This window comes from Lontra canadensis, unplaced genomic scaffold, assembly GCF_010015895.1.
Source record: "Lontra canadensis isolate GAN:19392208 unplaced genomic scaffold, GSC_riverotter_1.0 scaffold31, whole genome shotgun sequence".
In the NCBI taxonomy this organism is placed as follows: Eukaryota; Metazoa; Chordata; class Mammalia; order Carnivora; family Mustelidae; genus Lontra; species Lontra canadensis.
The window spans coordinates 10,158,434-10,179,309 of NW_022631025.1; the positions used below are offsets into that span (position 1 = coordinate 10,158,434).

At 49.0% G+C, this 20,876-nt stretch overlaps 1 protein-coding gene across 1 annotated transcript in view; it reads left to right on the top strand.

The window, feature by feature from the left end:
• Window positions 1-20,421, top strand: part of FAM189A2 (family with sequence similarity 189 member A2) — a 61,291-nt gene extending 40,870 nt beyond the window's left edge. The window contains exons 4-11 of the mRNA XM_032866579.1: window positions 4,065-4,193; window positions 6,010-6,117; window positions 6,207-6,340; window positions 11,621-11,750; window positions 11,919-11,997; window positions 14,404-14,556; window positions 16,745-17,037; window positions 20,167-20,421. Of these exons, the coding sequence (XP_032722470.1) occupies window positions 4,065-4,193; window positions 6,010-6,117; window positions 6,207-6,340; window positions 11,621-11,750; window positions 11,919-11,997; window positions 14,404-14,556; window positions 16,745-17,037; window positions 20,167-20,370 (1,230 nt within the window). The 3' untranslated portion in view covers window positions 20,371-20,421. The remainder of the gene's footprint in view (window positions 1-4,064; window positions 4,194-6,009; window positions 6,118-6,206; window positions 6,341-11,620; window positions 11,751-11,918; window positions 11,998-14,403; window positions 14,557-16,744; window positions 17,038-20,166) is intronic.
• The last annotated feature ends 455 nt before the right edge of the window (window positions 20,422-20,876 follow it).

Below are 20,876 nucleotides of genomic sequence, written 5' to 3' on the forward strand. Positions count from 1 at the left end.
GGGTTTTGGCTGATAAAAACAATCTAGCCACCCTTACCCTCCTGCACAACCCCTTCCCAGGTCAGAGAGCGTTCCTGGTGGGGAAGGTATAGTTTTTCTTCGGTTTGTCTCATTTCTTTAAAAATTACACATTCAATCCTTTGGCGGCTCCATCCATTCTTTAAAATGGAGTTAAAATTTACACTGAAATGCACAGATCTCAAGTGTATAGTTCAGTGAGTTTTGACCAATGTATACATTCATCTTGACCAATGTATACATTCATGTATATTCCCCGGACAAGAGCTAGAACCTTCATCTGGCCAGTTCTTGCGTTTCACCCAAATGGAATCCTCGGGTATGTACCTTTTTGTCTCTGTCTTATTTTGCTCAGCATAACAGTTCGGAGATCCGGCCACGATTTTGTGTTGTGTCTGTTGCTTTTTTTTTTTTTTTTTGCACATTAGGATTTCATTGTATAAAAATATCACAGTTTGCTGAATCCACTCTCCTGCTGATGGACATTCCCATTGTTTCCAGTTTGGGGCTATTATGAACAGAGCTCTTGTAAACATTTTTGCGGAGTTGTGGTTTTTCCTGTGGGCCCATTCTCGTTTCTCTTGAGTAAATAATGGGGTGTGGATTTGCTCGGTCCTGTGGTAAACTTAAGTCTGTATAACTTTATAAGAAACTGCTAAACAATTTCCCAGCATGCTTGGGGAATAAGGATTTTTAATTTAAGGTATACAGCCAGTTCCTTTATTAAAGGGTTAAACTTACGTTTCTACCGGTGACTCTCCGCCAGCTACAAGCGTTTCTCTCTACTGTTTGTCAGTCTGATGGTGGCCGTGTGAGAACTCCTCGTCAAGTCAGCTCAGTCCCCTGGCTGCGAGAGAAGGTGTCCTCCTTTGTAAAAGGCTTCCTAGAAGATGCTCAAGAGCAGCCCGTGTTGAGAACCATAATCCTGGTGATGAGGAGAGAGATGGAGGGTCTGATGGTGTCAGGGAACAGCATCAAGGTCGAAGCGTGGATGGTTTTCTTTTTTAAAGATTTTATTTATTTATTTGACACAGAGAGAGAGATCACAAGTAGGCAGAGAGGCAGGCAGAGAGAGAGGAGGAAGCAGGCTCCCCCGTGAGCAGAGAGCCTGATGTGGGGCTCGATCCCAGGACCTTGGGATCATGACCTGAGGCTTAACTCACTGAGCCACCCAGGTGCCCCAACATGGATGGTTTTCGTGTAGAGGCTTGCACAGGGATGTTCGTGGATGCTTAAAGAGATCAAAGAGAAGCTGGAACAACTTTGCAGAAATATTGGGGCAGAGCCGAGATGAAGAAGGGAGGGGAAGGGTCAGGAACAGAAAGAACAAGAAATCCAAAACGCAACGTCGCCTCGTACCTTTTTGTGCAGAGACTCAGGGCTGCCGTGTCAGCTGGGCCCAGCCACTAATACTCATTTTTATCTGGATAATGATTAAATTTTCCAAAAGCCGTGTGTGAAGAGATTAACCTTCACCCATCCGGAAAATTGTTGCATCTGGACCAGCTCACCCCGAGGTTCCGGATAGCTGAGGTTTCCGGATACATACAAATCTGGTTATGTTTAAGTAATACCAGTGCGTGTGTGCAGCCCACGCTGGTCTGTCTTCTCTCTTCACTGGACTCGAGTGGGAGGGGAGTGCTTTGTAAGATAATACCAGGTATTACCTGCGGGAGGCTGAATCCGTAGGTGAGATTCTGAAGCTGACCTAAGTACAAGAACTGGAAACCCGCAGGGTATGGTGTTGAGAAAAGTGAGTGTGATTGGCTTTTGGGAAGAAGGGGGCCTTGGGTACATGAGCAGAATGTAGCAACTGAATGACGGCTTATTTGTAACTACCAGACAGTACTGCTGGTGTTAAATCAGGGAGCTCTCAGCTGGGCTCAAAGGAAGAAGCCCATTAGGAGTAACCCGTACCTGCTAAATTTAGCCCATTAGTAAGGACTATTAGTAAGGACTATTATTAATTCATACAAGAGGGGCTAAGAGAAAGCCCAAGAGGAAATAAAATCCACCCCCCACCCACTGCACACCCCACCCCCGCACACCTCACCGTCGCCCAGACCCTGGCTAGAGAAATCCTGTGTGAGTGGCCACAGTAGTTTTCCCTTAGAAAGTAAAAATCGAATGTAGATTTTAGCAGCAGGGGSTGCCTTCAAAAATGTGAGACAGTGGAAGAAAAATCTAAACACAGTCTTTTGCTTTTGTGTGTGTCTGGGGGTCAGTGTGTGGATTTAGGTGTGGGGACATTAAGGAGATAACAGTGTCTGTGGGCAAACCAGGAAAGGACAGAAACCAAGTGGAAAGGAAAGGGTAGAGAAGGAGTCCATGGAGGTAACTCCAGTAGTTCTGGTGTCAGAGGCAGTATTTATATCAAGATCTGGGCATCGGTGTTTGATATAATAATGTATCCCCTTTCAACGTGGTTTGGGGACAGAGAATAAAAAATCTTATAGAATCCGTGGAGTTTTGGAAGAGGCAAAACTAATCCTTGTGGAAAAAATCAAAGCAGTGTTTGCCTGTAAGAGGGTGGGGGCAGGGATTAATGGGGAAGGACATGGTGGAATTTTCTCTGGTGATACTATGTTCTGTATGTTGGTAAGGTTGGTAAGGCTTAGCACAGGGGTATGCATTGCTTAAAATTCTGCAAATGGTATGCTCAAGATTTGTGTATGTAAATTTGTGTGTGTGTGTGTGTGTGTGTTTAAGTTTTACATCCAAAGAAAGAGAAACCCATACCCCAACAAATGTGTAATATTTAGTGGAATTTTTTCCCTTCACTTCCTAATCAACAAAGAACTATATTTTCTCTTAATTTGGAAAAACACCGTAAATTTTTGACTAGAGGGTAACTAGAGGGTAAGTTTGGTTAGAAGATAAGAATCTTTTTTTTTTAATTCTTTATTTTTTTATTAACATATAATGTATTATTAGCCCCAGGGGTACAGGTCTGTGAATCGCCAGGTTTACACACTTCACAGCACTCATCACAGCACATACCCTCCCCAGTGTCCATAACCCCACCACCCTCTCCCTAACCCCTCCCCCCAGCAAAGAAGCTAAGAATCTTCCTTCAATAAGAAAAAAGACTCTTTCTTTTAAGTAACTCAAACACTGTAGATGTTCAGTTATTCTTAAAGATTCCTGAAGAATTTTGCAGCTAGTGACGTCAAAGCTGCCTCCTTAACAAATATGAAAAGGGCATGGCTTTCCCTTTTAGCCACACTAGAATAGCCAACTCCGACGAGAGGCAAAGCAAGTAGAAATGAACATCTGCTCCCAAATTATGGGTGTTCATTAGCCAAAACCAGGTGTTGCGTATTTTCACAACTTGATTCAAGGGAACCTTCGAAATGTGGCTAAAAGTTCGCAAAACATTTCATTACAAAATATGAGATACTCATGACTTATCACTTTAGATCTGGGACCACATTGAAGATGTCCAGCTGAGAGATCTCCTTAAGCCTACACGGTTTAGGGCTACTGTTTGCCGAATACACCCTGGGTTTCCCATAGGCACGTGGGAGCTCGAACTTCTCACCCTCTTGGAGTTAGGTAGATAGGGCCGTAGGATTCACTTTGGCAATAAAATGGGAGCTAAAGGGATAAGCGTCATTTGCAAGAGGAAGACTTAAGCTAGAGTTACAAGATTAAGCAAGCACAAACACAAATCTGGGTTTCGGATGAACAGCTAATAGTTTTCTAACTGGGTGTCTCATATTTTAACCAGCAGCCCTACTTTAAGCGCCAAGGTGCATTTTATCATGTGCTCTCTACCTCTCTGGCATAACGATCATTAATCCTAAAACAGTGTGTGCTTCATCAGCCTGGGATCCTAAGGGACAAAGATGAGCAGAGCCCCTGCTAACGTGCAGTGGCCATTAGCGTGTTCAGAAAATAACCTTGTCCTTACGATGGCATACCAAAGCCTGTCCTGATGGATCCAGACACCGCCGTATCTCATTCTGCAGGGTTAGTGCTCCCATGGGTAGCCTGTATATTTATTCTCAGTAATTAAATGATGGTTCTGCCTTTCCCTCCTTAAGGTGGACTTAGGTGAAGGCCAGATTTGCTTCTGCTGTGAAGAATTTCAACCAGCCAAATGCACAGACAAAGAAAATGCCTTGAAACTCTTTCCGGTTCAGCCTTGTAGTGCTGTTCACCTTCTGCTTAAGGTAACGTGAACGGACCCCACCCCCGTCAGTAGTACACCCTGGAGCCCTCAGAGAAGGCAGAGCTACTTGAACTATCCCTACTCTGTTACCTCTTCACACGATGGTGCTGCTGAAAGCAGGTAGGAGCCAACCCTCGTCAGCGACCCAGAGACAGGAGTGACTTCAGGAAGAAGCACAGATGATTGTGCGAGCCTTAAATGATGACGGCTGGTTTGCTTTGTGTTCAAGAATTACAAGATAGCAAAAGACAGTAAAGGAGCCTAAACATGTACATACGTGTGTAGGTACATTGATGTACATGTGTATCCGTACATATGCAGGCATGGTATAGGTACACACAGCTGATGCAGCTTTTGGCAAAACCTTACCTTGAATTTTTAAAGAAGGCTTTGCACCCACGCGGGGCTTGAACTCATGACCCTGAGATTAAGAGTTGCATGCTCTACTGACTGAGCCAGCCAGGCGCCCCTGTTTTGGGCAAAACCTTTGAACTGCATGCCCATATGTCCTTGTTCTGATGCTCCTTTGTTGGCTCTGTGGATGCCCAGGGGCGTTGGATGCTGGTGAGCCAAGACACAGAGACCTAGGAGAGATATAGGTTAGAAAATGCAAGGGAAATCCATGCACCTTGCCTTTTGTTTCATGAGCACAACTATAATAATCGAGAGGTTAAAAATAAATGGTACGAGTTGCAGAGAAGGAAAAAATTACCCTTTAGTAGGGAATTGGATCAAAGTTGAGTCCGGACTTACAGCTCGGCTCTTGGCTCGTTAGCCCAGTGAGTGACAAGCTCAGCTGGTGAACCCCGAGGTATTAGCTTTTGGATAATCCCTCACTGAGGGCTTTTTCCAGATCTTTGTTTGGGGTTTGTTTTCTTGTTCAAAGGAGGAATCTCACGGCTGCCAGCTCTCTAAATTGTGTAGAATGTAAGAGTGGCCTTCTATCTTCGGCTTCTGGATTTCTGATAGCTGAGTCACCCCCAAACTTTCTGTGAGCCAGGACCCCTCTTGGGGAAAGCCTCCCTGGGGAGCCAGGACCGTGGCAACAGAAACTTTTGGAAGTGCCCTTACGGCTATTTTGAGATGTGGGTTTGGAGAAGAGACGCCCTTTTTACACTCTGGCTGGCCTACCCCCCACCCCCGACTGTCATAGTTGGGTGCCCAGGGGAGCTCTGCCAGTTGCTCCTGAAATGGAATCCGTGGCTTCGATCAAACAGCAGGCCGTTGCGGTGGGAGGCGATGGGAGTGGGAGGCCAGGGACACCAACTTCAGAGGAGGCACTCATTGCTCTCCTGGAAGGAATATCTCTAGACAGCAGTGTGGTGCTGGCAAAAAGAAAATTTGTAATACCAGGGCTTTCTGGGACAGGAAGCCTCTAAGATAAATTTTTAAAATTAAAATACATGACTGCACGAGAGCCGTATCAATAACTGGTATTTCTTTGGCACTTACCATGAGCCAGACTTCAAAGTGCTTGGCATGTGTTTTCCCACCAGAATAGCCTTACTGAGACATCATTATTATTATTTAAAGAAGTTTTTTAGGGCGCCTGGGTGGCTCAGTGGATTATAGTCTCTGCTTTTGGCTCAGGCTATGATCCCAGGGTCTTTGGATCGAGCCCTGCATCGGGCACTTTGCTCAGCAGGGAGCCTGCTTCCCCCCTTTCTCTCCGCCGGTCTCTCTGCCTACTTGTGATCTGTCAAATAAATAAATAAATAAATAAAATCTTTTAAAAAAAAAAAAAAAAAGAGTTTTTCTACTGCCTTCCAGTCGGCAGCTTCCGTGTACTCAGGGGTGCTACTGTTTCCTTGTTCTAGAAAGTCCTTTTCGCCCTGTGTGCCTTGAACGCCCTGACCACCACCGTCTGCTTGGTGGCAGCCGCCCTTCGCTACCTCCAGATGTTTGCAGCCAGAAGAGCCTGCATCGTAAGTCCGCACGCGGCGGCGCCATGACCGTGTCCCACGGAGCCGCTGTCGTGAAGCCTGTTGACTAACCAGGGTGCTTGTTTCATCAGGACGAAACTCAGATTTCTGCCGAGGACGTGGAAGAACACGGACGGATCCCAGACCCCGAGGACTTCGTGCCGCCAGTGCCCCCCCCTTCCTATTTCGCCACGTTTTACTCGTGCACACCCCGGATGAACCGCAGGTAGGCTTCCTCTGTGCCCCTGCCCTAGCTGAGCCTGAGGTGCCCTCTGTTTGGAAGACGGAAAAGTTTCCAGGATTCCTAACATGAGCTCACTGCTCTCCAGAATGTAGACAGATGGTGTTATTTTTCAGGATTTTCTTTCTCTTTCTCCCTCTCCCTTTTTTTTTTTTTTTAAGTAGGCTTCTTGCCCAATGTGGGGCTTGAAGTCAAGACCCTGAGATCAAGCCTCTTGTGTGCTGTACGGCTGAGCGAGCCAGGTGCCCCCATTCAGGATTCTCTATCCCCTTCCCCCACCCTGCTCTTTTGTCTGATAAACAGCAGGAAACCAAAGAAAAGTCCCACTTTGACCTAAGGATATACTTTTTCCATTTCAATTAGCTTCCCAGGAAAACTGACACCCAGTGAGACAGCCGCTGTCATGTGACTTGATTGAGTGCTGAGGTTGCCCTGGAAACCTGCGGAGGCCAAATCGATGTTCATTATAACACCATCGGCGGGTCCCCAAATCATGACATTCTTCCCAGCCATTAAGCGGAGATTAATTATTCATGACTTCTCCCTGGTCTAGAAAAAATAGACACCACGCTTATTTGCTTTCTCAAATTCTAGCTCAAGATCTATCGTTTGCTTCTTAAATTTCAGAAATGACTATCCGCAGAGGGAAATGCTGCATGCGCTAGTCTGGCTGTTACGGACTTCTAGAATTGTACCTCTCTAAAGAATGACTTTGTTTATTCATTCAACAAACAGTTAATCAGTCCTCTGCCACTTATTAGTCACCCTCCTGGGTTGGTGACCTTCCAGATGACTTAGACCCACCTCCTTCCCCTCTCAGGGGACTCACAGTCTAGGTCGTGACAGATGAGTGTTGCAAGGATCCTAATAATTCTCAAAAAAGAGATTTTGAGTGCCCCGAGGAGGACCACCTAACCCAGGATGGCAAATGGGCTGCAGAGGGCTTTGGAGAAAGAGTCAGCCAGTCAGGGTTGGCTTCGTGGGTGAAATGATCTTAAGCTGAATTTCAAGGAGCAGCAAACCTTAAGCTTCCAAAAGAAAATCTTTGAATTCTGTAAGAAAGAATTCAAGTCACCAGCGTGAGCTACCGCCCAGACACTGTTAACATTCTTTTCCAGGAGTGACCCCCCAACTTGTTGCTCAGAGTCCTGCCTACACCCCACCTCCAAGCCCTCCCCTCCTTGCCCACCTAATCAAGGCCTGAGAAGGCCACAAAGCTGGAGGGGTGCCCATGGATGCACAGGGAAATTCAGCTTCCCAGTTGTGCAGGGAGCAGTATATTGGAATTTCGAAGCTGGGGGGGCTAGGATGACTTTCATAGTGTATTAGGAAATGAGGCAGAAATTACAGGGGCCAGAGAGACGTACTGGTGTGCTGACGGACACGCTTGCTCATACCTTAGACCAGTCTCAGGCTGTGTGCAGAGGGACATGCTGGAAGGCAGTTCAAAAAAAAATGCCTGTTATTTTGTGGTTGGGAAGAGAAATGCCGTCTTAGAGACGGAGAATTAATTGGCTCTCTGAGATTGGAGGTGAGCCCTTGGTTGACCTAAGAGGAGGCAACAGAGAGATTTAATTTCCTGCAGTGGCAGAAAGGGAAAGTGACTCATGAGGGTGTAGGAGTTGCACCCGGCTGCATGTCCTTCGGACAGACCCTCCCCCGCCTGCCCTTCTCTCTTCCATTTCCCTTCTCAGTTCCTCCATAGTAACACTCACCAGTGTGGGTATTTCCACTCTTGGGGGTGTGGGTGCATCCCTGGGTTCACCCCTCTGAGTCCTGAGACCGCCCCTGGCCAGATCCAGACAAGCTTCTCACCAAGGGCTTTACCATTCAGAACTGTCCAGAAGGAACATGGGGGAGGGTGTTAAAGCGATACATCCCTGCGGGAAAGAAGACGCTGCTAGGCCTAAAATATATACTTTATATGCTATACTATATACTGTGCGTGGAGGCCTAGATCGTATCTCCAGTGGGCAAACAGCCCCATTTTCTGAAATTCTCCCAATACCAGAGGACTGTCCACTGTTAAAATGGCTACATTTATTCACCTTTCGATACATATTGTAGCAAAGGTATTTTTGTTTTTGACTCACTTTGCTAGATTTTTCCATATCCACTTTATAGACACCAACTGACACCAGGTGGTGGTTTTCCTTCTTATAAGCAGGCAGGCAAGAATCGTCACAAATGTTTTCTTTAACATTTCCACAACCGGTTACGAGACGAGTCTTCCCGTAATGCAAGCCCCCTGTTTCCTGCAAGGTATCACGACCTCTCAGAGAGGTTTATTTATTTACCTTCTATAAATACAACCCCTTCATGCCTTGGCCCCTGCTTGAGAAAGGACTTCTCAAATTACTGCCAGAAACAGAAACCTGATTGCAGTGAAGGTTTCCACCCCAAGATGGGTTTCTGCCTCGGGACTTGATTTATAAGGACAGTCGGGTGGAGCTCTCCTCCTCCATGACCCCAGGGACCCTCTCACCCCGCCCCCATCCTCAGAAATCAGTTGGAGCTGGGATCGAAAAGGAGAGCCTCCCACCTGCTCCGTGACTGGGGACCTGGTCGGAACGTGGGGACGTAACGTGTTACAGAACGCGGAGTATGATGGCAAACTGAACACAGGCATCTGTTCCTCGGTGGTGAACCTAATAAACTCATTCCCTTTCCTCGTGAGGTTCAAAACCCAAAGTCAGGGGGAGCCAGGCTCTGCTGGAGGGTGACTGTGTGCCCAGTGCGCCTCTGCCCGGCAGCCCTCACCGCCAGCCCCGGACGCAAGGGAGGACCACTCTTTAGTTGCTGTATCCCCCTCTCAGGAGTTCTCAAAGCCTGGTTGTCACCTTAGCAGAACTCATTTGGTGTGCTCTGTGTGGGTTTCCTGTCCGTACTCAGTGCTCATGAGCATGAACCACTGAAGGCTTCCTGGAGAGTTTCGGGTGAGCTTGAAGGAGCCCAGGCTCTGGGGTCTCTTGCCAGGGTGACCCTGGGCCCGGCAACGGGGGGCGGGGGGTTCTCTTACCATCTCTGAAGCCCAGCTTCCTTATTCATCACATGGCCACTTAGCTGATTTTTAGGAGATAAAAATCTCTTCTTACCTGTCTGTACCCCACCACTGGCAATTAGAGCAGAATTTCTGGAAGCGAGGCCTGGGCCTCCCATAGTCTGCAAACCTCCCCAAGTGGTTTCCCCGGGTGATTCTACTCCCTAGTTAGGGTTGGGGACCATAAGGGATCAGGGATTTCACAGTGCACCGATTTCACCCTACAGATCCCTACGTACCGAACAGATGTAAATAAGAACTGCTTCATAGGAAAGGAAACTTCCTTTTCTTGAAGCATTTTCTGTCACAAAGAGGCTTTCTTGGTCATCACAGTAACCACCATAAGAAGCAGTTCATTGGGGTCGATTTAAAGAAAATGTGTCCCCTTCCCCCGCTTCTTAAAGGGATTCCATGGTCATTTAAGATCTAAAACGGAAGTCTGTTCCTCTGACCTCCTGGCCCCAAGCAAACCCTCTCTTCTCTGAGAACATAGCCATTGGGTGGGGAACATCAAAGATCACCAGAGCTAACAGAGCAACAGGCACAGCTGGCGTGTTCCTGAGGAGGACACAGCAGCGGGAAAGGTGGGGAACTGGCTCAAGGGGGGAAGCGAGGGGATGTGAGAGCACTGGAAAGATGGCTCATGGGGTCCTGCTAATTCAGGACAGAAGCCTGGCCCTCAGGAGAGGACGGAAGGAGTCCCTAGGGCTCACTGAGTTTTATTGCAAGGAAGAAAGAACATCACATCTTTTTCAACTTGTTTTCCTCCACCAGTTGCATTTTTATAAATGGGCACTGGGATAAAACAAAACAACCATGACTCCACAGAGCGCCTTTCTGAATGTACAGCTGGCCCAGGCCATTTCACCCGTCTCCTTCAGCTAATGATCATTTTCATCGTTCGAGAACGGGCACGAAACTTCTGCTATTACCTCTTCTTTTCATTTTCCAATGCTCCATGGCCTGAGCACAGGTTTTCTGGTTTTCCTTTTACCTTTTTAAAATGGGATATAAAACTGACCTAGAACATTCTACTAGCTTCAGGGGTACAGCATAATGATTCCATATTAGTGCATATTGTGGAACGATGGCCCCCGTCAGTCTAGGTAACATCTGTCCCCGCACATCGTTGCAGGATTGTTTTTTTTTTTGTGATCAAAACTTTGAGGGTTTACTCTCTTGGCAACTTTCAAGTAGGGAATACGGTATTATTAACCGTGGTCACTGGGCTGTCTCTTACATCCCCTGGGACTGACTGACTTTATAACTGGAAGTGTGGTCAAAAGAAACAAGTTTCTGTGTATTTTAAACCACCGTTTCATAATTGAGGCTCTTTATTATCTAGGCTATGTGTGTGTGTGTGTGTGTGTGTGTGTGGTTTTCTAGGAACACAGGCAGAATATCTTGAGATTTATTTAGTTATTTGCTATGGAGGGCCTCTCACTCACAGGACAAAAGCCCCCGTGCCTGGCTTGAAGCCGGTGCGCAACCAGTGTTTGCTCGACTGACTGTATTTAGGAAGGATCACTCTCCTTCGTCCTGCTTTGTCTCTGGGCTGTGATGTTGTTCGCTTTCCTGGAAAAAAAGCAATGCAGCCCTTCAAATATTTATTTAACAAATTGGGAGTTTCTACCATGAATCAGACCCAGGTAAACCCAGGCCTTAGGTAAACCCAGGCAAGAAATCTTGTCATGTACTAATGTAGGAAATAATTGTGTTGCCCTGAGTCCCTAGTTTTGTTTTCTCTTTCATCGAGGTGAAGTTCACATAACATGAGTCGAACCATTTGGAAGTCTACCATTAAGTGGCATTTGGTACAGTCACGGTATTATGTAACCCCCCCATCTGCCTCTGCAGCGTGTTCATCCCCTCCAGAGAGACCTATACCCACTCAGCGGTCCCCCCTGTTTCCCTTCCCCCAGCCACCACCCATCTGCTTTGCCTGTGGGTTGTTGCTTGCTTTCTGGCTAGTGGCTTTAAAAGCAACGATGGCATTGCATTTCATACGTCGTCACTGGCCTAAGAGACTCTGGGCCCTCCCTCAGCTGAGATTATTCCACCCGATTTTGGGTCAGGAGACTGTCATGCAGGGGTGAGGGGCCAGGGGTCTTCTGCTCGGTCCGCCGACCGCTGTCCCAAGGCAAAGACCGTCATCACGCAGAAGCAAGCACTGTCAGACCCGCGGTCTGTAGACCTGCTTCCTGATGTCAGAACGCTTTCCCTAGGACGCTCGGCCCTGATGTCATTCCCCTCCCCCACATCTACGGGGCACGGATCAAAGGTGTGGAAGTGTTCTGTCCCCTGGACCCCCCGCCTCCGTACGAAGCTGTGGTGAGCCAGACGGACCAGGCGCAGGTACGGTCCACAGTTTCTCACCAGTGTGCTGACCACTGGCGGGAAGCGCAGCCTGGCGCGCGGAGAACCCTGGGACACGGGTCCTGAATGTGCTTTTAAGTCCGGCAGAGTCCAGGTGGGAGTTGAGCCGAATGCCCCGAGGTAGCCCTCTTTTCTCCTGTGATGTAGGGGTCTTCATTCCACGTGCCAGGAGGATCGGCAGGTGCCTCGAGCCCTTTGGAACCGATCCGCATGCCACCGACTCAAGGTAATAAATACACGATTCCTGCCCAAACACAGGATTCCGTAGAGTAACACATCATTAAACAATGACCTATATATATATATATTTTAATTTCATTTATTTATTTGACAGACAGAGATCACAAGTAGGCAGAGAGGCATGTTGGCAGCGGGGTGGGGGGGGGGAAGCAGGCTCCCCGCTGAGCAGAGAGCCCGATGCGGGGATCGATCCCAGGGCCCTGAGATCACGACCTGAGCCGAAGGCAGAGGCTTTAACCCACTGAGCCACCCAGGCACCCCAATGACCAATATATTTTATGTGGAATTTGAGAAATAGGACAGAGGATCACAGGGGAAGAGGGGAGAAAATGAATCAGGATGAAACCACAGAGGGAGACAAACCATAGGAGAGTCTTAATCTCGGGAAACGCACTGAGGGTTGCTGGAGTGGAGGGAGGTGGGAGGTATGGGGTGTCTGAGGGATGGGAAGGGTATGTGCTATGGTGAGCTGTGTATTGTGTAAGACTGGTGAATCACAGATCTGTACCCCTGAAACAATTAATACATTATATGTTAATAATTTTTAAAAATGCAATAATAAATAAGATGGCGAAAAAATTTTTTTAAAAACTCCTGTAACAAGTCATCAAATATTCTCCAGAATATATAATAAGTATCACAGGAAATGAGAAGAAATTCCTATGAGACAAGAGAAAGCAAAAATTTAGAGTCTCGAACTTGCCTAAAACAGCACCTGCCCTGAGGTAATTTGCTAATAGTAAAACCCTAAGGCCTTGACGGTTTTTTCCCCTTCATGTGTTTTCATCAGTCTTATTATGGAATAATTTAAATACAGTCACACTCACTGAAAAAAAAATAATAATGACCTATATATTTTGTTGGAGGTCAGATATCTTGCAGCCAATGGTTCAAATTACATCCTTCTTTGGGTGCCTGGATGGCTCAGTGGGTTAAATGTCTGCCTTCAGCTCAGGTCATGATCTCAGCGTCCTGGGATCCAGCCCCAAATCGGGCTCCTTGCCGAGTGGGGAGTCTGCTCATCTCTCTCCCTCTGCCCCTCCCCCACTCACACTCTCTCAAATAAGTAAATTTTTAAGATCTTAAAAAAAAATTGCACCCTTCTTTCCAGTTTTAAAAATACTGTCAACAATTGGCGAGTAGGAGATACTGTGTGAACAGAAATAAAGATAGGCTCAGAATCTTCAATGAGTCCCCAGACTTGTCTCAGGGACCTGTGAAATGGATTATAGAGAGTTTAATTTGGCATTCCCGTGTTTTCCCACCTAAGATTTCTTTCTCCTGTTAAAATAAGAAGGGCTCTTCTAAAAGGAAAAATGAGTTTTGTCTATGGCAGGATGATTTGCTGTGAGATTGTGCTGTCATTTATAACCTCGGGTCTGGGTCATGCTGCCTTCACGCCTAGTGAATGCTGATTTTCTGTCTTGCCTCAAAAGACAAGAGTCCGTTTACAGCTATCCTTGTCATTTAAGGGAGCGTGATTGCAACTCTCTGTCTTTGGAGAGGTTTTTAAATGGCGCAGAGAACTGTGCACCTGCACGAAATGGCAGAGGTGAAAAATAATGGATCAGCTCTTTCTAGCTGGTTTTGGTGGGGGTGATTTTTCAGCAGCACTGTTTGGAATGAGTTTCTCTTCTGTTCACCTTCCGTCTTAGACCAAGGCAGCAGTGCTCTCTTCCCTAAGGATGGTTGTGATTCTCCCATTTCTTAAGAAAGTTGCCCAGACCACACTCAGGCACACCAAGGCTCTGATGTGCTTGTCCTAAGCAGAAGTCATCCATTTCTTGAGTGGTTCTCCCCATCCACATGGTGGCCACAGGCTCTTTGCCTTGGCTGCCATGCCTTTCACATCCCAGCCTGCATCCTGGACTGTGTGGACACCTTCCCAGCCTGCCTTCGTGGTCTGCAGCCCTGGGGAAGTCCCCTGACCCGGGCAGGTGTTCCTCCCACCCTGCCCAGGCTCATCTTGCATTGCCAGAAACTGGAAAGTGGCGAGGAGCTTTTTGGCACCACACCAGGAGGGTTCCCTGGAGAAGATTCTAAGCCCTTTGCAGGAAAACAAACAAACAAACAAACAAAAAAACCAAGAAAAAACCCAAAAACCATAAAACACCTGACATTTTGTCAGGGCTTCTTGACTTTACTCGTGGACTTAACAATTTTTTGTTGTCTTGTTTTAGGTGTGGAGGGGTGGTTTGGAGAGGCAGCATTTCCCGCAGTTCTGGGAAATAAAAACTCACCTGGCCAACAGCCCAAGCAAATGTGGTTAACTGTGTCCCCTTGTTCCTGAACGTTTGGGCACACAGGGCCTTCCTGCCCAACCTTGTGAAGGCAGCAACTGATGAAAAAATTTATGTTTCTTTTCTTTAAAAAAAAAAAAAAAAAAAAGCAGGTGAGGACATTCCTAACACACCTGGAGAAGAAAGCACATCCATCTCAACTCCCGATGCAAACCAGCTGCCTCCCACGAGAAGCCGGACAGTCTTCCCAGCCCTGAGGACGAGATCAAGGAGCGACCCTGTGCTCCATCATTCCGTGGAGAGAGGTATGTCCCTCCCCAAGCTCCTTGCTCAGCGCCGTGCGTGTTGGCCCAAAGCGCCCATCGAAAGTGGGTGGCTCTGGCCGCCCACCGCCCTGCAGCTTGAGAGATGTCTCGAGAGAGGTTAAGAGGTCCTGGGAAAATAAGATATTCTCCATGCACATTAGGAATATTCGCCGGTCACATTGTTTAAGGCTGGTAGAGTTTTTTCTTTTCATTGTCATCAAAAGCATTTAGTTGCACACGATAGTGTTCTAGGTACAACATGAAGAAAAGGCAAATGTCCTGATTTCTGGGTGCTCGTGGTCCTATGGAAATAAATGTTCTCAAGGAAAAAGTTAAAGGCGTGTATTTTTTTTTTTTACCCTTTCTCTTATGACCTAAGTTATCTTTTTTTTTTTTTTAAACTGTGTATAGGTTGTTGAGTTATTTAAATCTGACCTGTTTTAAGAAGTTTAGCTAGAGTGAAAGTCACACTCGCATTCTCTCCCTTTCTGTGTGGAGTCTGTTATAGATGTCATTTGAATAATTTTAAATTTAAAAAATCTTAAAGACTTAAAATAACCCTGCGTGCTTTCTCTGAATGTGTGGATACCTGAACATCTCCAAATAGCTCTTCATTGCGGAAAACTGTAAAAGTAAAATGAAGGAAAGAAAGGGAGAAAATGAAAACCTTGAATCCCGCCGGCACAGGCTTTTTCCAGTGACCTCCTCTAACAAGTGCCTCTGCCCTGCTCTGTGCAAATACAACTTTGCACGCTCTCTTTGCTCTCTCTGGGACCATATGTCACACCCTTGCAGTCTTGGTTTTGTCCCTCTGACGGCCTGTGTTGTTCGCTGCAGCTCTGGACTGACTGTGCGGGAGCCAGAGAGAACATTCCTCCTGTCTTCTGAGCGGGAGGAGTCCAGCCGCCTGGGACTGAGCACCTCTGCAAACCCAGAGGCCGGCAACCTGGCCCCTCAGCTTCCCAGGCCCGTTTCACGGCAGGTCTCTACCCGACCTGGCAAGCTGAGGCCTTGAGCGGGCCACCTGCCTGCTTCAACAGGAGCTTGGCTCTCTGCACAGCTTAGTGAGGTCCTTCCAGATCCAGGGTGCTGCAGGGAGAAGGAGACACATGTTTACCTGCTGGAGTCCTCTGCTGTAGAAGGACCAGATTGCCTTCCCGTGACGGAGTATAGTCCCTGACTGTCGTCACACAGGAGTGTCCATAGGGAGTGCTCCTGGAAAATTCCGGCTCTCTGGGACATGCACGTGGCAGGCTGGAGGATGGCCGCTAACCCTGGTTTAGAGCGCCTACGTTTCTCCAGAGGAAAAGAAGTGCTCCCCTTCCTCTACGTATCCTCCCACCCTCCACTTCCTTTCTTCCTTGAATATCAAATTCCCGCTTGTCATGTCTTCCCAGACTGAAACCTCCAGAGTTCTGTACACTGAAGGCTGCTGGCTGGCTTATGAACATGCGGAGACTGGGCCTGCATTCGCCTTGGCCCACCCGATGGCACAGTCATGTTCTGCTGGTCCTTAAACCTCCTGATGTAGGTAGTTGTGGACATTAGAGCCCCTGGCGGTGAAATTTCCCAGGCCGCTGCTGACTTCTGGAATGATGGGTGATTTCCCTGCACCTAGATTTTTCTTTCTGTGAATAGTCAGCCCTAGAGCTGCCTCCCAGCCATGGCGTGAGCGTGGATAAGTCGGTACCACGCCCGGAGGATGTTTAGTACAAAGGTACAGTCAGAGGGAGCAGAGCTCTTGCTTCGCCGCGGTCTTGTCTCTCCTCAGCCTCTCCAAGAGGCTCCTGCATCCTCTTCCCTTGGAGCCTCCTCTCATCAGGTCGCCCGTCTTTCCTCTGCTCGCCTGCCCATCCCCCCACATCGGTCATCACCCCCGGCACGGTTGCTCCATTCTGGATGCCCTCCCCTGTCATCTGTCGCTCCCATGGTGATTGTGTTCTCCGTGGCACCGTGAAATGTTCTGGTGACGCATCCTGTTGGACCTTCAGGGAATGAGCTTATGTCATTGTTTTTTGTTTTTTTGTTTTTCCCCCTTTTCTCTGCAAGATGAAAAGCAAGTTGTGCATGGTCGTTGGCATTTGCAACATGCTTTCCACGCCGAGTTTAGTGGCCCGTGCTGCCTCGAGTCGGGCGCGAGCTCACGGGGCGAGGCCAACGGGCACGTATTGTTTGTCTCCACCCACAGCTGCCCCCGTGCTCAGCTGCGAAGCCGCGACGCAGACTGAGGGCAGACCGCACCTGGCCGCGGTGACCTGGAGGCGAGGTCTGCGGTGCAGAGCTGCGCGATGCCGGCCCCGGTCCCTGATAGATTACAAGTCCTACATGGACACCAAGCTGCTGGTGGCGAGGTTCCTGGAGCAGTCGTCCTGCAGTATGACCCCAGACATCCACGAGCTGGTGGAGAACATTAAATCCGTCCTCAAGTCCGACGAGGAGCACATGGAGGAGGCCATCACGAGCGCCGGCTTCCTGGAGCAGGTAGTGTCATTACTGACCTCGGGCCCGAGTCCGAGAGCGTGTCTCCATAGCAGCTGCAACAGCTTCTCCGATTTCCTGTCCAGGGCGCCTTAAGTTCAAGGTCAGGGTATCAAGGAAATTGGGGGAAGGAGGTCTGGGGAAGGAGAGAGGAACCCGGAGCATTTCTTTTCAGGCCTGATGACTTTTCCACAAGCTTCCAGGCCCAGAGAGAGAAACCGATTTCCTGGAAAGTGGAACAGGCCTGGGATAAGAAAGCAGTGTTGCTCGGGAACAAAAGGGGTCTGGGCCGTGTGGGGCCCCGTCAGCACTCCATTTGCCAAGTGGGGTTTCCCTTGACAGGGCGTCCTGTCTGGCAATGATGGACAGACATGAATTTTCAGATCCCCATGACATGATGGCAAGACACCTAAATCGATAGGACTTAAAGGAATAAGTTATCTTTTCTCCATAGATTATAGATGAAAAAGCACAATTCCTTCACCTGAAGTCACCCAGGGGAAAGATAAAATCAGGCATGTAACATAATCCTTTTGGTCGTCAGTTTTCTCATTTATATATTTTTTTAAAAAGATTTTATTAGGAAGAGAGAGAGAGAGTGAGTGAGAGAGCACAAGCAGAGGGAAGGGCAGAGGGCGAGAGAGAAGCAGACTCCCTGCTGAGCAGGGAGCCCGTGGGCTTGATCCCAGGACCCTGAGATCATGACCTGACCTGAAGGCAGATGCCTAACAGAGGTGCCCCGGTTTTCTCATTTTTAAAGTGAACTGTTGGACCAGGTGGTCTGAATGGGATTTCCCTCTGATGAGAACTGGGGATGGGTCACAGCTGTAATTTCCCACCTCTTTAAAAAACCGTTCCCGGGGGGCACCTGGGTGGCTCAGTGGGTTAAAGCCTCTGCTTTTGGCTCAGGTCATGATCCCAGGGGCCTGGGATCGAGCCCCGCATCGGGCTCTCTGCTCAGCGGGGAGCCTGCTTCCCTCTCTCTCTGCCTGCCTCTCTGCCTACCTGTGATCTCTGTCTGTCAAATAAATAAATAAAAATCTTTAAAAAAAAAACAAAAACCGTTCCCGGGGGCGCCTGGGTGGCTCAGTCAGTTAAGCGACTGACTCTTAATTTCAGCTCGGGTCATGATCCCAGCATCCTGGGATCAAGCCGTTTGCTTCATTGCCCCTTGACGGTGGGGTGGCTGTTGTGACCTCAGAGCACAGCAGCTCGAAAGTGTTTCCTGGCCGTGTCTGTGTGCAGTAACCCGTACACTGGGCTGCGGGGTCCAAGGCGAGTTAAGGCAGATTGACCAAGTTCCTTCTCACTTTCCTTTCCGTTTCCCTTTCAACCTGCTGGCGTCTGCTGACAGAAGTCAGAAGGCAGTTTCTCTCCCAGCCCCTCAGGGGACCCGGGAGAGCAGTCTGGTTACTCGCACAAAGACGTACATGAACCTCAGACCCTCTTGCTGTCCGCTTTCAAACAGCGGTCATGACGCCGGTGGTCTTGGGTCACGCCATAGTTGGTATCCGTGTAGGGGAGACATGTACATCCTCCTAACCCTGGTCTATGCCAGAAGTCATTCCCTGCCTTCTTCCCTCCGCCTGGCCCTGACAGCCCGACACACAGAGTAAGGATTTGGAGTCACTTGTCCACGGCTGCCAAGCTCTAGTGAGGTGAGAGTCAGAGCGTCTGCCCAGCCATCAGCCTGCATCTTCTGCTCAGTCTGCCCTGGAAAGTAGCTTTGGGGAAAATGAATAAGTACTTACAACTCACCACACGCTCTCACTACAGATGTTTGCTGGGTCTTCGTGCCAAGTCTGGATAGAATTTCGGGTGCTGGGATTGTTGCAATGGACCCTGGGCCATCAGCTGCGACCTCCCAGGAGCGGGCTCCAGGGGCGAGGCTTCCTGGTGCCACACCAGCCCCAGACAGAAGGAGGGAGGGATAAGCAGAAGGAGAGCTTTTATTCTCGACTCTACCCAGCTTTGTACATGTTCACTTTTCCTAGTAGGACTGGAACGGGTTTTAGATTCATCTTGATGTTTATCCCAACCAAAACCTCTTGCCCTAACTTACATGTCACAGCGATGGACATCTATGAATGTTGGAATTTTATTTTTGACCAGGAAACAAGGACAGGGCTTTGAAGACACATATAGGGACAGTGTGTCAGCAAAATTTAATGTCCCGTCTTTTGGAAAGATTAACCTCCCGAGGACTTCAAAATCTCAGAAAGGTACAAGCTAAACAAAAAATCAGCCTAGTGGTTTTTCTGTGATGTTAGGTGGCCATGAAACGCCTGGGATTTTTCTCAAGGTGCTAACCATATTATAGGTCCTATAGCATGACTGTGCAAATTCTGGAAATTGTACGTAGTGGTCATTTCTCCTTCCTCAGTCCCAGCTGGATGAGGGGTTTCCCTTATGTTTGCCATTTTACAAAGTAAGCGATAATATTATATATTTCAAGTTACATGTATGCTACATTGTAAAATAGATCTAGCGGTAGAACGATTCTTAAGCATTTTTTGCAAATAAACTGGCCACAGTTTTATGTTGTTTATTACGCTTTGTGATCGAAGGGTTAGCAGGCGAGTTGGCGGCATCACCGGTTTGGGGTGACATTTCATCAACTCATTAGCTGGCCAGAATGCCAGACGGGTGGTCATCAACTTTTCTAGAACATTGGGAGCACCTGGGTTCTTGTTAGAAGTAGAGGTTCCAGCCCTGCCTATCACAGTTCCTGCGGGGGAGGCGGGACTCCGTGGTACCAGCCCCCTCTCCTCCCCTCCAGAAACGTGCAGGCCCTGGCGAGAACCCGTCTCGGGCCCCAGGGAAACTGGGTAAAAATGGCGAGAAGACTGTTACAGATAAAGCAAGAACCTGCCACGGGCAAATGGGGGGAGTGAAATGAGGCAGGTTGGCAGCTGAAACAAGAGAAATTTGGGAAACATTTTAGGAACGTTAGGAAAGAGGCCATCTGTGGAAATTACCTCTGGAATTTCTAGCGTGTTCCACTTTGGGAAAACTCCCTATTTCTTTTCCAAAGCAATGAAGCTAGGCAGGGCATGGGTGGGAGAGGAGGCAGGCTGGGGGACCACATCTGATGCAGCCTAACGCTTCCCCCACCCTCTTACTCTCCCCAAGATAATGGCCCCGCTGCCGCCCAGCACTTCCCGGGCCCACGCGCTGCCCCCGCCGAGACAGCCTGGCTTCCTGCACCTGCGGAGCTGCGGGGACCTGAGCACCTTCACCCCGGCGGGGAGGCCCCGAGCCGAGAGGAGGCCCCAGCGAGCAGAGGCCGAGCGGCCCCACAGCCTCATCGGCGTCATCCGGGAGACCGTCCTGTGAACCTGTGGGGTCCCCCCGCCCCCGCAACGCCTCGCACCCCCCTCCACCCTGGCGTTGACGGGCAGGACGGACGGGCGGATGGACTGGAAGGTGGAACGATCCCCCCTGACCTTGGAGTTCCTGCTGGAGGGGGCGTGACCTCTGGGCGCTCCGCAGAAGGGGGCCAGGCCCCCAGGAGGGCATTTGTTCCCACTGTCCAGCTCCTCGCTCTGCTTACTGAGGACATTCAGGGGTGGACAGGCGGGTCCTTCCAGGCCCGTTTGGCTTTCGGAGGCCTGACCTGGAGGCCCCGGAGGCAGCCTCCCTCCAGCCTCTGCCAGGTCACGTGGGCCGAACCTGGGCTGACGATTCGATTCTTTGCCCACCTCCCTCCCCCTGCTCCCTGCTCCCTGAGCACCCCCACCCCCCAAAGACGGGGCTGCTGGCTCCCACAGCTTTCCACTGCTCGGCCAGGGGGCCGTGGGCACAGAAGCAGGACGGTTAACCCTGGTGTTCTGCACGTGTCA